This window comes from Nanorana parkeri, unplaced genomic scaffold (assembly GCF_000935625.1).
Source record: "Nanorana parkeri isolate BGI_ZX_2015 unplaced genomic scaffold, ASM93562v1 scaffold39, whole genome shotgun sequence".
NCBI classification, from domain to species: domain Eukaryota; kingdom Metazoa; phylum Chordata; class Amphibia; order Anura; family Dicroglossidae; genus Nanorana; species Nanorana parkeri.
In genome coordinates, this window is record NW_017306307.1 from 1,250,063 (window position 1) to 1,265,811 (window position 15,749).

At 38.1% G+C, this 15,749-nt stretch overlaps 1 protein-coding gene and 1 long non-coding RNA gene across 5 annotated transcripts in view; both read right to left on the bottom strand.

Annotated features, from left to right (window-relative positions):
* Positions 1 to 2,391: 2,391 nt before the first annotated feature.
* Positions 2,392 to 8,830, bottom strand: LOC108799033. The gene is made up of 5 exons (XR_001941989.1): positions 8,698 to 8,830; positions 6,375 to 6,383; positions 5,189 to 5,192; positions 4,569 to 4,574; positions 2,392 to 2,402 (listed from the first exon to the last, which is right to left on the bottom strand). It is a non-coding gene; the product is annotated as an uncharacterized LOC108799033 (long non-coding RNA).
* A 1,888-nt stretch (positions 8,831 to 10,718) lies between these two features.
* ANGPT1 (angiopoietin 1) overlaps positions 10,719 to 15,749 on the bottom strand; it is a 237,483-nt gene continuing 232,452 nt past the window's right edge. For all 4 annotated transcript variants that reach the window (XM_018570749.1, XM_018570726.1, XM_018570734.1 and 1 more), the window contains one exon: positions 10,719 to 11,437. In XM_018570749.1, the coding sequence (XP_018426251.1) occupies positions 11,277 to 11,437 (161 nt within the window). In that variant the 3' untranslated portion in view covers positions 10,719 to 11,276. The remainder of the gene's footprint in view (positions 11,438 to 15,749) is intronic.

The window sequence follows — 15,749 nt, forward strand, 5'->3', positions numbered from 1 at the left end:
TTTATTAAAGGAAATTATATCATTAAGTTAAAGGGCAACCACAACCATACAGATAAACACTGAGTAGAAATAAATGCAATGTATGAGGATTGTTTTAAGGGACAAAAGATTTGTAAAGTAGATTTGTAAAGTAATGTGTACTCATATGTGAAGTGGCGTCACTAAGGGGTGCGGCCCGCACCCGAGTGACACCATTAGAGGGGTGACATCAAAATGACTTAAAGTAATTTTGGTGTCACCCAATCTAAAAAGAAAAAAGAAAACTTGCCACACTCCTTACCGGGACTCCCCCCAAAAAAGACAGGTGCTCGAAATGATTGCAGATGGCGCCACCACACGTAGACAAAAAGAAAGACGTCACCAGCACTCCAACCACGATAATAATAGCAATTAGATGCTCATTTATGGACAGATGATGTCTCTCATTGGTTAAGCACTTTCCGGGCTGCACAGGTTCCCCTTCGACAGGCTCAGGCTCTTTTGGGTGACCCCCCTTTGCCTTCTTCCAATCAATATTTGGGGTGACCCCCTTTGCCTTCTTCCATTCAATATTTGGGGTGACCCCCCTTTGCTTTCTTCCAATCAATATTTTGGGTGACCCCATTTGCCTTCTTCCAATCAATATTTTGGGTGACCCCCCTTTGCCTTCTTCCAATCAATCTTTGGGGTGACCTCAGAGATGAGCCTGACGAAGGGGACCCTGTGTGGCCCCCCGAAAAGCCCTTGCCAATGAGAGACAGCACCTGTCAATAAATGAGCATCTAATTGGTGTTATTATCGTGGTTGGAGTGCTGGTGACGTCTTTCTTTTTACCCCCTCTAAAAAGTCAGGCACTCGGCACTCGGTCATGGACCAAGAGTCCGACAGTTGCAGAAGAGAGGAAGGGACCCGGCAGCATACCTTATGCCGCTAGATTAACGTCCCCTCCTCTCTCTGCTAGTGGCCATCACCAAGATGGCCAACGGTGCGTGACATCATCGTGACTGTGTGTGATGACATCATGCGCATGCTCTGTGATGTCACACAGGGGTATTCACTCCGGGGGACACCCGGCCTCAGGACATCCCTGTGTACACTCTGTTAATCTACTATTTCTGTTCTATATGACTTTCTAGCATTAAGATAAAGCCTGCTATGCTGAACACCCTATGCCACAGTCCCGCCTCCTCGCCTTATCATGACTTCTTTATACTGCTGCAGCTTTCTAAGCCCTTCCCACCTTTCATGCACTCCTATTGGCCACTTATAATTGTCATGGACCATTCGTGATTGTGATGGGGGCAGGGCTTAGTGTGGGCTCCTACATTGGGCAGGGCTCCTACATTGTGTCTAAACTCTGCCTGATCAGAATGGCCTTGCATTCGAGCAAAGCAGAGGATACCTAGAGTTGATGCAGTTAACACTTCTGGATTTGTGAAACAAAAAAAGCAAACAGCACGTGCTCCAGCCGTTAAAATGTTAGAAGTAAATAAATACGTCAACACCATGAAAAAAATACTTTCATTTAAATAAAACACAAACACATACTTGCAGCAGGACAGTTTTAATTATAGATAATTGACCTAACCAATGCCTGACTTTTATTTTTACTATGGTATAGAGGGGTGCAGTGAATATGGATGATAGTGTGCGGTTATTTTGATGCACATTGATTTTACTTGTTTTTTTTACTGTGTTTTTTTTTTTCTTTAAAAGTGTGCTGCAAACAAAAGGCATCAACCAGAAGAGAATGACAACAAGAAAATGATGCTGCGCTTTGAGCACCCCAAACTTTTTTAAAAGAGACCTTATCGAGATAAAAAACAAAAATGACATCCCCAAAATACCACCCCTGAACATGCCATGCTTTGAGCACCCCAAACTTTTTTAAAAGAGACCTTATCGAGATAAAAAAAATAAAATGAAATCCCCAAAATACCACCCCTGAAGGAAAGCTTAGCACAAAAAAAGCAGTTTAGGCTAATAAAAGGCCCTATCAACATACAAAAGAAACAATATATCCCAAAAATAAATAACCCCCTACCCCATAAAAAAAACCTCTGAAATAAAAGCCCACTTTGTGTTATTTTTCTACGGAAAAAATAGATTCATCTAAAATCATACAAAATATATAATATAATTCAGTGAGTGCTGACCTTTAACCACAAAATAAAATTAAAGACAAATAAGCCCACAACAATAATAAGAAGAGCAGCAAATGGGGTTATTGCCAAGAGATTTGGCAATCATAATTAAAGTACAGTTTCCTAACAGAGCCTAACATTTTCCTAAACAGTTTGCCAGCTTTCACTATCCTTTCTATGCAACAGCTTCCAATACACTAATACTATGGCTGAACTGTGTCCCTTCTACATTTTACAGTGAGGGGGCTGGCATATAATAAAACACCCCCATTTTTTGCCCTCCTAAACCAGTTTACCTAAATTAAAATATCTTTGCTGTGCATTAATTATTATTGCATTGAATTTGAGTGGGCAAATTGCCACCTTAATCTGACAGGTCTGCAAACAAACAGGGTTTGCCATGAACCCATGGTAGACACAAACCCCAAAGAGTATTTCTAGTGAGACCTAATTTCTAGTGAGACAATGCAAGGAAATTTTTTTTAACGAATTGAGATAAATGTTTTTTCACTCACTTTTGCTCACCTCTGGACATTTGTGGCTAAATGTAGGATGATAACTATAGGGGCAAGGGAGTGCAGGACAGCTGGAGATTCAGAAGGCTCATTATAGTAAACAAAACATGAAAATATTTCTTTAAGACAGAGTAGGGAATGGTTAAAACCCCTATCAGGATGTTTTCTTTTTTTTTTGCCGTGTGTACCTTGCTGAGGACATTTCCTTTCACTTTCTGTCTTGGAGACAAACAGAAATTTTGAGGAAATCTCCCAAGAAATATGGGAATTTTCATCTTAGCTAGTTATTTCTTGAAGATTTGTTTTAATTGGAGGATTTTCCCTCACCTCTTACTCTCATGTCAGGAAATGTAGGATTTCTGGCCACTTTCTGTCTCTGTGACAATGGTTATCAGGACAAATAGAGAGGTTGAATCTTCCTATCGGGGACACAGACAACCATACAAACTTGGAAGAGGGTCTAACCTTTCCCTACCCTGTCTGCAATTAAAAATAGGTTTTTCCCTTTACATATCTTTAAGTATTGAAAAAGTAGAGTAAGTGGTACACTACCTACGAGACTAGAAACCACTACTCTTTCCTACTGATTTATTAAATAAAATGCAACAAAGGTTTTTAGTTTTTAGACATCAAGTAACTCTTCTTTCCTATGTTTATTGTGGTAATTGAAATAATTACCATAATAAACAAAAATGTAACCAGAGAGAATTATGTTCCTTCATTGTTTGCCATGGTTATTGTTTGCTTTTTAGTAACAGATATCAAGTATCCAGTTAATTTAATAACAATGTGAAAGAAATGTAACAATTTTCCAGGGCACATCTGCTCAGTTTAGTATTTTCAGCAATGCAGCCTGGATCTTGAAAACTGCACAAAGTAGTTACACTCCAGAAACACCCTGGCCCTTAAATCAATGGTCTGTGGGTCCAAGAGCATGAAATCAAATCAGGCTTACACCACTCAGGGTTCAAGTTCTATGGTTCATTCCACAGTCCACATTAAGGCCTCATTCAGATGGGGCATACACATCCATGCGGCGCACACTGTCTGCGTCCACGTGAGGACACATGGACCTGCACAGATGTGCAAGTTTGGGTGTGTGGATGACAGCATAAAGCCGTGTCCTCCCATAGGGAAGAACAGCTTGCTGTGTGCAATTAAACGGGATCGGCCCATTTACGGACGTGCATGCCGCACGGACGTGTACACCCCGTCTGAATGAGGCCTTAAGCTAAACTCCAGGCAACTAGATAAAAGTATGCTTGTACACATGACACAGCCATGGTGCTTTGCATCATGTAACATTTTAAACAGCATGTTGCATTTGGCAGGTGGTGCCACTTGCCAAATGTGAACACTACAGTCAATGGGACTGTGCTGCAACTGTGTTTTCCACGGGAAGTGGAAAAAAAACAGATCTACTAGCAGGATCAACAGATAATACAATTATGCTACATATGGAACTAAAGAAAGACAAAAAAATTGTTAATGCTAGTGACAGGTTCATTCATATATGTCATATTTTTACTTGCAATAAACATATCATAATGTCCATTCTCCAATGCATACTATTTCTGGGGCACTGAACAGTTTTGCTTTACAGCAATTGAGATGATAACCTGCAACTAGTATGCAGCAAAATAGTCTGAGAGGTCCCCTGCAGCTGCAGAATCCTCCAGAAGGAATATTGCACATGGAGTGCTAAAAATGAGTGCCATGTGGTTGACCCATTAACCCATTTTAATTGTTACAGTAAATACACTTTTGAATTGAACTGGAAATCTTTTTATTAGCATACCAAGGCAAAATGAATGTTTACAAAATAAAAGTATATAGCACCACTTCAAAGGGATGTCTTGTAGAAAAAGCAAACTTATATACATGTAATGAAGGGGATTTGTATATATAACCTATGGGGTGATTACAAAACATGCAGCTAGTTGGTAATTAATTAATTTATTTAGCATAAGCAAAGTAGCAAGTTTCCCAAGCCAAACTTTAACCCATTGTTCATCTAAGGTCAAAGGTTCATTGGTGGGGAGGCCTTTACACCACTTACATCCATCTATATGCTTGCTATGGTCATGACATTCCGTACTTGGCTTTGAACTGGGTATATCTTATAGGCAAGGCAAGTGATTGGTTACTATTCCATGGCAACAAGGTCCCAGCAAGCTCATGTTCTTATTTATCTATACATGTTGCCTTGGGGCTTGAATGTGTTAATAGCAGCTAACGAGTGATGGATACAGTTATTATACTGGAATGGACCATATACTAACTATATGTATTCATTATGTTTTCTCATGTATGGTACATTTAAACAATATATAATAATAATAATAGTATTGACACCAATTGACATTTAAGACTATGGGGTTGATTAACGGCAAATATGCAGTTTACTTTGCAAGGGAATTTGCACTTTGCAAGGGTATTTTACCATAGCTACAGAGTAAGGATCTTTTTTTTAAAGATTCTTGGTTAATAAAGCTTGGCCGAGTCTTCCCAAAACTTGACTCATTAAGTTTCAGTGGCATTACTCTTCACACATCTTTCTGTTGGTTGATTTTATCTCCATGCAAAATACATTTGGTAATAGCAAATGCCCACAATGTACTCACTTAATTCTTAACATACTTTATTACATGAAATCAACACATAAAGCACGTTGTAAATATGAAAGATGTGTTTTGATATTACAGATTGCAGAATTCAGTACAGCAAAAACATAAATAACCCGGAGATTAGCTTAAAGATCGGTTTTTAACAGAAACCTAGAATGATTCTATGACATTACTCTCACTCGGTCCACATACAGAATGACATGACTTGCTCTGTTTTGGGCGCTAGATGCAGTAAAAACAAAGGTAGGAGCCTTTAGGGAAGATCAGAACACTTTATCAATTATAATGAGGCATCTGAGGAATATTTACTCTCCAAGTTAAAGGGGGGTCAAAGTAAAATCTTTACTTGATATAATTTATTGTTGCCTATTATTTATGCATTAGAACAGTTAGATCTCATTCTCTTCCAGTGCAACACGGGCTCCGTCTGCCCAAAGATAACATTTTAGTTGTGGGTAGATAAGGCATGTTGAGTTAACCAATGGTTTGTATAGCTTTCATTCCATTTACATTGTAAATAGATTCCCAGGTAGGATTTCAATACACCGTTGGTAGCCAACCAGGCCTCAAAGCCATCATGGCCCTGCAAAAGATTACCTACCATACCTCTCCTTACACTCACTTTTTTACTAACACTCAGACTGGAATTTACATAATGATATAGCTTGCTAGTTTGTACAACTTGACAGGTGTGAATGTTTTCATTGACACTAACAGGGCTATTCAGTAAGGACTAGTTCACACTTGGGCGTTTTGTAGCACGTTCGAACGCTCTGCAAAATGCTCAAACACCGAAATCCTATTATTTCCTATGGGTATGGTTCACACCTAGCGTTTCCAAGGGCTACTTGGCTGTATCCCAATGGAAACGCGCTACAAAAACGCCCCAAAGAAGCTCCTGTACTTCTTTGGGCGTAGGGCGTTTTTTAGCGCGTTCATACGGCCTGTAATACGCCCAGGTGTGAACCATACCTATAGGAAATAATGGGATTTCGGTGTTTGAGCGTTTTGCAGAGCGTTCGAACGCGCTACAAAACGCCCAGGTGTGAACCAGGCCTAAAGGGTGAAGAGTTTGGAGAAGGCAGGAGAAGTGACCAATCTAGGACAACATAGCTGAACTGGAAAGTGAGCTGAATTGGAGAATGTTTCCAAATCAGCTATTTTGGCCTAGATTATTCACTTCTCCTGCTTATCCAAACTCTTCACCATTTAATGAATAGCCCTGTAAAGGTTCCCAACATACATTGCAATAAATACAGAGTTTTTATCCCTGAATCGCCTTTGACTTACATCCACATTCTGTTGTATGGTCTTCTCTCCTGGTCTGTTGCCATTTTAAAGAGGTCTTATTCTCTCTGGTAGACCTTGAATTTATTTCACATTACAGGGAAGGTAGGCATGAGAACTGCACTGCTCGTGTGGGGAACAGAGTTAAGTCCCAAAAGATATACAAAGGGTGTATTGCTCATTTTACTAGTCTGCCCACATATGAAATATTAAGCTTGGGTGGACTGAAATCTTAACTTATCATTGTTCTGTTTGTGGTCATCAGTTTAGATAATAAGAGAGAGTAAATACATCATAATTGATTATTGTTTATTAAGACACACTATAACACATAACAGGTCATCATGTCTCTGAGATCTAAAGACAAGAATGTTACAATAATGATATTCCTGGTACTCTGCAGGACCCCTGTCACTTCTGATGGTAGAAATTACATTTTGGCCTAAGGATCTTTTTTTTAATTCTTGGCTGGTAGTAATGCGACTTCTTCTGTATTTATATCAGCAATTAAAGACCTTTACCAATGTTGTAAGTCTCAAAGATGCAAACCAATTAGAAATGCTGTAGGGCATTTTATCATATAAAAATAAAGTCTTTATCAAGATCATTAGCAGATATCTCCTTAAATAGTTTGTTTACTGCATCAAACACTCAATAAATTCCTATTATATTTGGCTTACCCTATGCATTTGTTATACAGATGATCATGCTTTGCTACACTTTACATCACACAGTTCCTGTAAGTACAAATTTAGAAGAGAGGTGGTAGTATGGATCAATGGCTCCTATATAAAAAGGACTCCCGAACCTGCAGGAGAAAACACTATGAAACAAAATGTGGATTATGTTCCACAGGATCCCTTGATCATAATTAATGCAGACATTTCTACAATATCTGCTAAGAATTAGTGGAAAATTGTAAGAGGATATAATGAATAGCTTTTATAGAACAATTGTAGGCCTAAAAGCATGCAATGTCTGCCTATATCATATGAGAAAGATGTGGATTATTTGAAGAAATTATGGGCATTTCTGAACATGATGAAAATGTTGAGTTTGACATCTTTTTTTCTTAATGTTGGAGTGGACCTATGACTTTAAACTGTATCTAATTTTAAGTAAACAATTGACTCCCATGCTGAAAGTGCTGATGTCTCTTAAGCCAAGGAAGTGCTGCCACAAGGTCACATGACCAATACTACAGGTTTCTACCAAAGGGGGAGATGATTGCTGACTGATTAGTCTGTTCTGCCTAAACACCAGTCACAGCACAAGTTCTCATTTATTAAGGTAACATTCTTGGCACTTTCAGACACTTTTTATTACAGCATTTAAATGTATATTCATCTAATTCTAAAAGTCCACGTTAAAGGGAATGAACACACAACTTTAACTGAGTAAGGGTGAGATGTTGGGAGTGAATAGGCAGTATACATTTCTAATATCTTTTTTGTAGAAAAAGTGAAGTGAGTTTATTCAATAAATGTGAAGTGTCATGAGTGGCAAATGCAATTACCAACGAATCATCTCACTACAATCATCTGCTATATCTGAAATCTGATTGCAATTTGCTATTGCTCTTTGCATGCCTCCTTTGCTCTCTATAGTTTGCTATGACTTCTATGGACTGAGCTTGCATTAATTGACAGCAAAAGTTAAATGGCTTAATCTAGTAAACATAATGTGTTATGAGCCCTAACATTCTTTATTTTCTGCCATGTGATTTTTATTCCTCAGATCTCCTTAATGAAAATACGTTTTTTTTTAGCAAATAAGGTATATTATAGCTTAGTGAATTTAGCCTAAAAGCAACTGATTGACTTTAGCTGCGTGTCATGCACTTCTTGAAATTCCAACGGGTTGGCAGGAACTTGGTTCCATCTCTGGTTTTAGTACAGATCTGGAACAAATATGCTTATCTTCTCTGGCCCCTATTTCTTGTTCCAGACAGCGACTCGGGAAGGACCGACATTAAATTAAATAGGACTATTACGCAGAGGTTCCATAGTTATCTATGTACAGGTTTCCTTTAATTTTTTAAAGAGAAATGTATTAAACATTTTCAGAATAGGTTGGTGGCTATCTATCTGAATACTTTCAGATTTTGTAATTTGATTTCAGAAAGTCCTTTTATTTTGCACTGACATATGCACATTATATATGTTGTACAACCATACTCCATACATGTATACTAAGCTTTATTATAGATAAACAAAGCTATGAAAAAAGTAAAAGTGTAAAAAAACGTTTTTTCACAACTACCTTTGTATCGTTTGAACCTTTGTCTGTCCCGTAATACTGCATTGCTGTTTGGTACAATGAAAATTGAGTTGATTGGATTGATTCTTCTGTGTGATACTTGTGCTTACAAACTCATAATTATGTTGTTGTAATCTTATTGAAATATATATGTGAACTATATAGTACAGAATGGTCGTGCAGGTGTGCTTTGGTTTTGTCTGAAGGGGTAACTGTATACTACACATAGGGCCTCCTCAGTAGCCTGCTATGGGGAAAATGTGGCGAAACAATTTGATTTTACTGTCCATGCTTTCCAGTTCAAACGTCAATTTTGACATGCAGATATGTATGTTTGTTGTCTTATATTCATACGTGTCAGTCTCTGTGCACTCTTCACTACAGCAACTCATACCAGCCATAGTGAATCTACCCTTTTGTTAAAAAGTCGAACAAAATTTAATAAATGTGCTAAGTATCAGCAACGCAAAGCATTGTCCCATCCATCTAAGCCCCACTCACGTTTAACACCACCTGGTGCAAAACACTTCCCTGTTATAACATACAGAGCAGTTGTAAGAACCATACAATTCCTACCTTATATTCATACAAATAACTTGGGCCTAGGAGTGACATGATATTTTTGCAGATACCCCAGTATTCCACAAGCCTACTCTGACAGCAGCTGTACCACTCTGCACTTCGGTCATTGGGCTTGATGTACAAAGAAAGTCTTCTGTGTTTCTGATAGTTACTAATATACCAGCTGTCATTATTCTTAATTAGATCAAATGTTAAGATGGGTCTCTTAATGGTTGCTTTGAACAACATGGACAATGTATTTCCAGAAATGATTGTGGCAGCCATTTTGAGACTGCTGTACTGTATGAAAATTGGTGCACTGGTGCAAAATAAGCATTTTACTGCATGCCACAGCTCCATCTTTTTTTTAAATTTTTTTACTTAACCTCCCTGGCGGTATTCCCGAGTCTGGCTCGGGGTGAATTTTCAATGCTAGGAGCGGTAACCCCGAGCCAGAACTTTTGTGAGTTGAAGCAGTAGTTTCAAAAATGCAGTCCATTTGGTTCACTAGGAACTAGTAACCCTGAGGAACTAGTGACATTAGCGAGGTACATTCAAAGGGGAAAAAAAAGGAGTGAGAAATGAAGACGCCTGGAAGCTTAAAGAAACAAATCCTAGCTTTTTGGGGGGTTTAATGAGTGGAAACTTTCAACTTGAAGCTACTCAACTCTTTATTTGGAACTCCACATTTTCTCTTTGGATGAAGAGACCCAAAGTTCCACTAGCGCCTTTGGACTTCATCCCAGATGGTGACATATGTATTTGGTTTTCTGAACATCTCAATGGATTCCAGTGCCAGCTCCTATATACTTTTATATTGATATGATGCAACAGTGATGCCTCTGATGTCTATAACACCTTCTTAAACATGGCTTATACCCAGGGTGGATTTCAAGGATCTGCCTTCATGGGCCATAGTTACCCGCACGCCCATGGATGTTTGTGATAAGATCATAAAATAATGGTACCTGCCACCCCTTCCCATCTTAAAATATAATCACCCCAGCTATGTGTGGCGTTCATACTCATCCAGGCCCATTTTGATTAACTTTTCTACCACTGGTACCTCAGTTATGTTGCTGTTACCTAGTGAGTTACTGATAAATATTTGTGATTATTTCTGTGTATTTGGGTAGTAGGTACATTTTCGTTATCCCTCCTGTTCATTTTCTCATCTATTCCTGCCTTAAGAAGCCTTTAAACAAAACACATTTACTTGTAAAACAGGAATTTCACTCCAACCAATCACATTGATGGAAGAATTAGATTGGTTGTTTTTGGCAACACTGTTTTTTTTTGTTATGATAGTTTTTGTGGCTAAGAACCCCAAGTACTTTGAACAAATTATAAAAGGTTCAGTTTTTAATACTTAAGGGAACAAATTCACATTTTAATTTTGAAAGTATAGTGATAGATTTGATGCATATCTACAGATCCAGCCCATTAAAACAGTCTGCTGAAAAAGTCCATAGAAAAATATAGAAATACCATGAACCAGAATGTTCTATATGTGCGTTGATGCAAACGTTTTTTTTTTCCCCCCAGTCCACATGATTGTTGACAATTTTTAGGTAATATGTAGTTTATCCTCAAAACATACTGACTTCTCAGTTTTTATACCATAAGATATATAGTACTTGTTATCATGTGGCAAGTTCAGTGCTGAGTTAATGAAGAACAGATCCATAATGGCTCAACCATTTTTTCTTTTTGCAGTTGTTTGCTGTAGATCCAGCAGCTTTGATTGTGAAGATATATTTCCAAAAGGAGTTCAGCAAACCATCACACGGATTCCCTTATGTGTGCTGGGAATACTGTAAGTCATTTCAATATTTCCACAACTGATATAAAATACAAAGAAACTTCCCATGACTGAGGGTATTCCATTGTCCTGCTCTTCTGAGCTAAAAGTCCAAAGGTCGAATCATCATCGTTGTTGAACGCAAAGAGTAGCTTGGCCCTTTGAAATAATGCCATTTTATTCCATTCAGTTTTCCATGATTTTGGCCAGCATTGTAGTACATCCCATTAAGGTTAGAAGGACCACAGGCATCAAACCACCAACCTGTATAAGGAAACAGAAAGAACATATTCATGATTAGACAATTATATATATTAACTATAGTAAATATTCATGAAATAAAAAACAATCAAAAAAGATTAAACTTAAAAAAAAATAAGACTTACCATACCTTTAGTTTGTAAAGCAACCACAGTCTGTACCCAGGGAATGATCCCTGCCCTCTGTTTGGAAGCCATGGTCTCTCTGCAAGGGCAAATGTCATGCTCCCTGCTTATTGGAGAGCTCTAGCTCAGACTCACAGGCAATGTGTCAAACTATTGCAGAGACCACAGCTGCCAAATACAGAGCAACGATCCTTCTCTGCAGCATGAAGGCTGGGGGCTAGCTATTTTGTATGTGGCTACTTTATAAACAAAATGAATGGTAAGACTACACACACAGCTTTACCGCACCTGGAATCTATAGACAGCATTTACATGATTGTTACATTGCTTTAAAAGCCCTCATTCACACCCTCAATGTAAGTGAGTTTTAGGATTCATGCATCAGGAACTTGTGATTTCCTGCAGGAGGAATCCCAATTCTGCCACTTACAAGTGGCATCTGTCAACCTTTCAAGTTAATGATCAGGTGACAGTGGGCGCATTTGAAATCGGCAGAATGCTGGCACACTGCATGTAATTGTATGTAATATGTTTACATGCAGTTGGAAATCAATCACTATCACTGGACGCATCGATCGTGTGTCCAGAGATAGTGATCTCTTCCTAACCGCATGTAATAGTATTTCAAATGTGGCCGCTGTCACCTGATCATTAACTTAAATGGGTGACAGCTGCCAATTGTAAGCAGCAGATTTGGGATTCCTGCTGTAGGAAATCACAAGTTCCTGAAGCAGGAATCCCTAAATGCATATACATTTTAGGTGTGAATGAGGGCTAAATCTACATTTGAACTGTGCAATTTATTTGTTGGCTAGTTAGTTGGATAGTGTTGTGGAACATTCATTTCTTTCTCACATGTAAAAATACCTTCTGAGAATTGCCTTTGCACAGTCAACATTGAAAGCAGTTTTATCATTAAAACAAATGTATTAAAAAAATAAAACCATTCTGAAGAAATTAAAATGGAGTTAAAGTTGAGTTATTGCCCTTTAGGACTGAATGGCGTTATGGTGTGTATAAAATGAGAGGTGAAACCTAATTGGTTGTTACCAGCCATAACTCAGTGTTGTTCTTTTATTATTTTATTTATTTATTCTTCTGCTATTTATTTTATTTTCTTCAGTTATAAAAAATCACCCCCAAAAAGTATTTCATCTAATCAATCATTTGTCTTAACCCATGCGGAACAACATGATAGATGTAATGACTTGACATGATTTTTATGCAGACACCAAAGGTTTGCATACATGCTAGTTATACATTGATTGGTGTGGTTGCCATTTCTGTTAACCTTGCTGGATTTGTTGTCGGGGCATCTTGAGGATCTTCAGCTTCCACCGGCCTGTGCTGGGCCTCTGGTGTGTCACTGTGCCTTTAACGAGGGGAGGACTAGCTCTAGGCATATCTACATTCAAATGTATCCATTGCTATATATTCTCCAAGATGGAGGCTCTCATAGATTTGAGTTAGGACAACACTACACAGAGAAACCTTGATGAGGCAGAGTGGCTTACAAATGTTTGCAAATGTTGTGCAACTAAAAGCTCTGTTTTTAGCACAAATTGTTACACAATTACAATTGTTATTGAATTATTTTTCTGTGAGGAAGGCAAACTGACATAATATGTAAGTATACCGTGCATAGTTCTTTCAAATTCTCTCAAGACTCGCAAAGGTTGAATCACAATTTAAAGCTGTACTGTATATAACATTAAAAATATTAATTTAGTTGCAAGGAATATTTGTAACTGACATTATTATTATTATTATTATACAGGATTTATATAGCGCTAACAGTTTGTGCAGCACTTTACAATATAGCGCTGACATGTCAAGTTGCTTTTGTATTGTAACCTCTCTGATGGCTAAATCCAAAGAGATTCTGTTCAGACTCCCAACCTCCATTCTGTGCCCCTTCTCATGGATTTCTGTTTCTAGGTAATCCATCAAAAGAGACGGTACATCATTTATCTCCATGGAGATGACAAGGGCTGGGTGCCAGGGAAATGAGTACAGAGTTAACATTGGCCATTGTATCAAGAAGTTATCACTCTGTATTGATCTCTCCTCATAATCCACTCTGTGTTTTCCTTTGAGGTAACACTTCATTATAAGTCTACAGGGAAAGATTTACAGCAAAATATTTGGCATGTTTCTATTTCCATGTCGTTCCTATCATCAACAACACAACAACACCACTGGGAGCAATAGTGAAAGAGAGATAAATCTGTTAATTAATCTTTAGTCACATGAATAAGTATATGTACAACTCTTTATTATGAATCATTTCAGACTACTAAAATGTTAAATGGTCAGTCCACCTAAAATTGATAAAATTGTTAAGGTTATACATATGGATGAAGTTTGGGTTTGTCGCTGCCATGGGTTCGAGACAAAGCCTCTGGTATTGAAATCTGCACGTCTAGCAAATGTATGTAACAGGCAAGTATAGTAATGGAAAAGATGCACTGTTGTGCCCTTCAGCTTGCTTTTGTGCTCTCTCCAAAGAATAGCTGACATCAGGGCAGAACAACATCAGGAACCAAATCAGAGGTGGTGCAAAAAAAAAAAAATACAGGATAAGTGACCACCAGCCCTTAGCGCCCGGTTACACGGAGGTGAGGTTTAGATTATTGCTATCATGGGTTCCTCTGATTTCTAGCTCTTTGTGCAGTTGCCTCCAGTGATCACTTTTAGCAGCTGTCTATTTAATGGCAAACACTCTTTTTTTCAGAGGGGTTGTATTTTGGGGTTTTCTTTTCTTTTTGGGTTTATTGGTTTTTATTTTATGCTGATAGGCAAAGCCCGTCATTCACCTGGAGCTGTTTTTTGTTCTTATTACATATTTACCGCCCTATCGCCATAGTAAAAATAAAAGTTAGGCATTCCATACACCTCAGATAAAAATACTTTAAAACACTTTTAAGATGATGCAGTGCGGTGGCGGTACTAACAAAGTATACCATCAAACTTTTGTGCCATTGGCTATTTTTTTTAGCAAGCTATTACTGCTTTAGTTGTAATTGATTAAGAGTACATTCACACTGGAAACAAACTATTGGTGCCAAAAACATAAGTCAGCGGAGGAACGATGACTTGAGTTTGCACAGTCCATTGACATCCATTGTATTGCATTACGTTATGTTATGTTGCATTTCATTACTTTGCGTTTTTTTGGGGGGGTGTGTTTGATTTTTACACTAAATTATATAAGGGATAGGTACTGCCTTCCGTTGACACGAATTAGCAGTTCACACCAGTCCGTTGCATTGAAAAAAGTAGATCCTGCTCTATTTTTTAGGGCAGCTTAATGCAATGGACTGGTGTGAACTGCTAACTAGTGTCAACGAAAGGCAGAACCAATCACTTATATAACTTAGTGTAAAAATCAATAACTATATATATATATATTCATTTTCAGTGGTCCTTGCCTTGGCATCCAATGAAAAATAGAAAAATAGATGCTAACAGATCTAATGTGAATGGGGCCTTAAAACTGTGATGAAACTTAGATTGGGGTGCTGCTAATCTTTGAAAACCGAGCTCATTGTATTAAAATAAATTCCACAAACACTGTCACTGAGGCTGTCTGAAAAAATTGTGCTGTTCTGTAACACCACGTTATCCTCAAAGTATGTAATTTAAAGAAATTGTGTATTTTCAATGCAGCCCTCAAAGCAGTATGAAAAGGCCCTCTCGCCACTGCATGGTTATTATTTTTTTTTCTATTTTGGCATTGGTAGCGAATGATTCCCATCAAAACTTCATCACTGTGATTCTGTGAACCTAAATTTAAAGTGGAGAAATCAACTTGATGGGGTTGATTTACTAACCTTTTAAACACACCACGAACGTGTATACACCTCTGTAGTGTGTTCCCTCCCAGCATGATCTATGGGAGGAATCGAAACACCTTTGTAGTGTTTACACACCCAGCAGGTGTGTTGTGCAAAGCCCTGCAATGAATTGCAAGGTAATGTGGTGTAAATTAGCTCTATGTTATGTTGCTTGCGTTGATGAATGCAGGAATGTAAATGCATGAGCTAACCATTTTTGTCTAAACTGTGAAGCAGCATTATATATGCATCATGTGCATGATTTTTCCATATATGGCATTAGTGGAAATATGCTTTTAGAGACTTTTTGGTTGATAAATACGTTTTGCTGTGTGAAAATCACACGCACCTGGT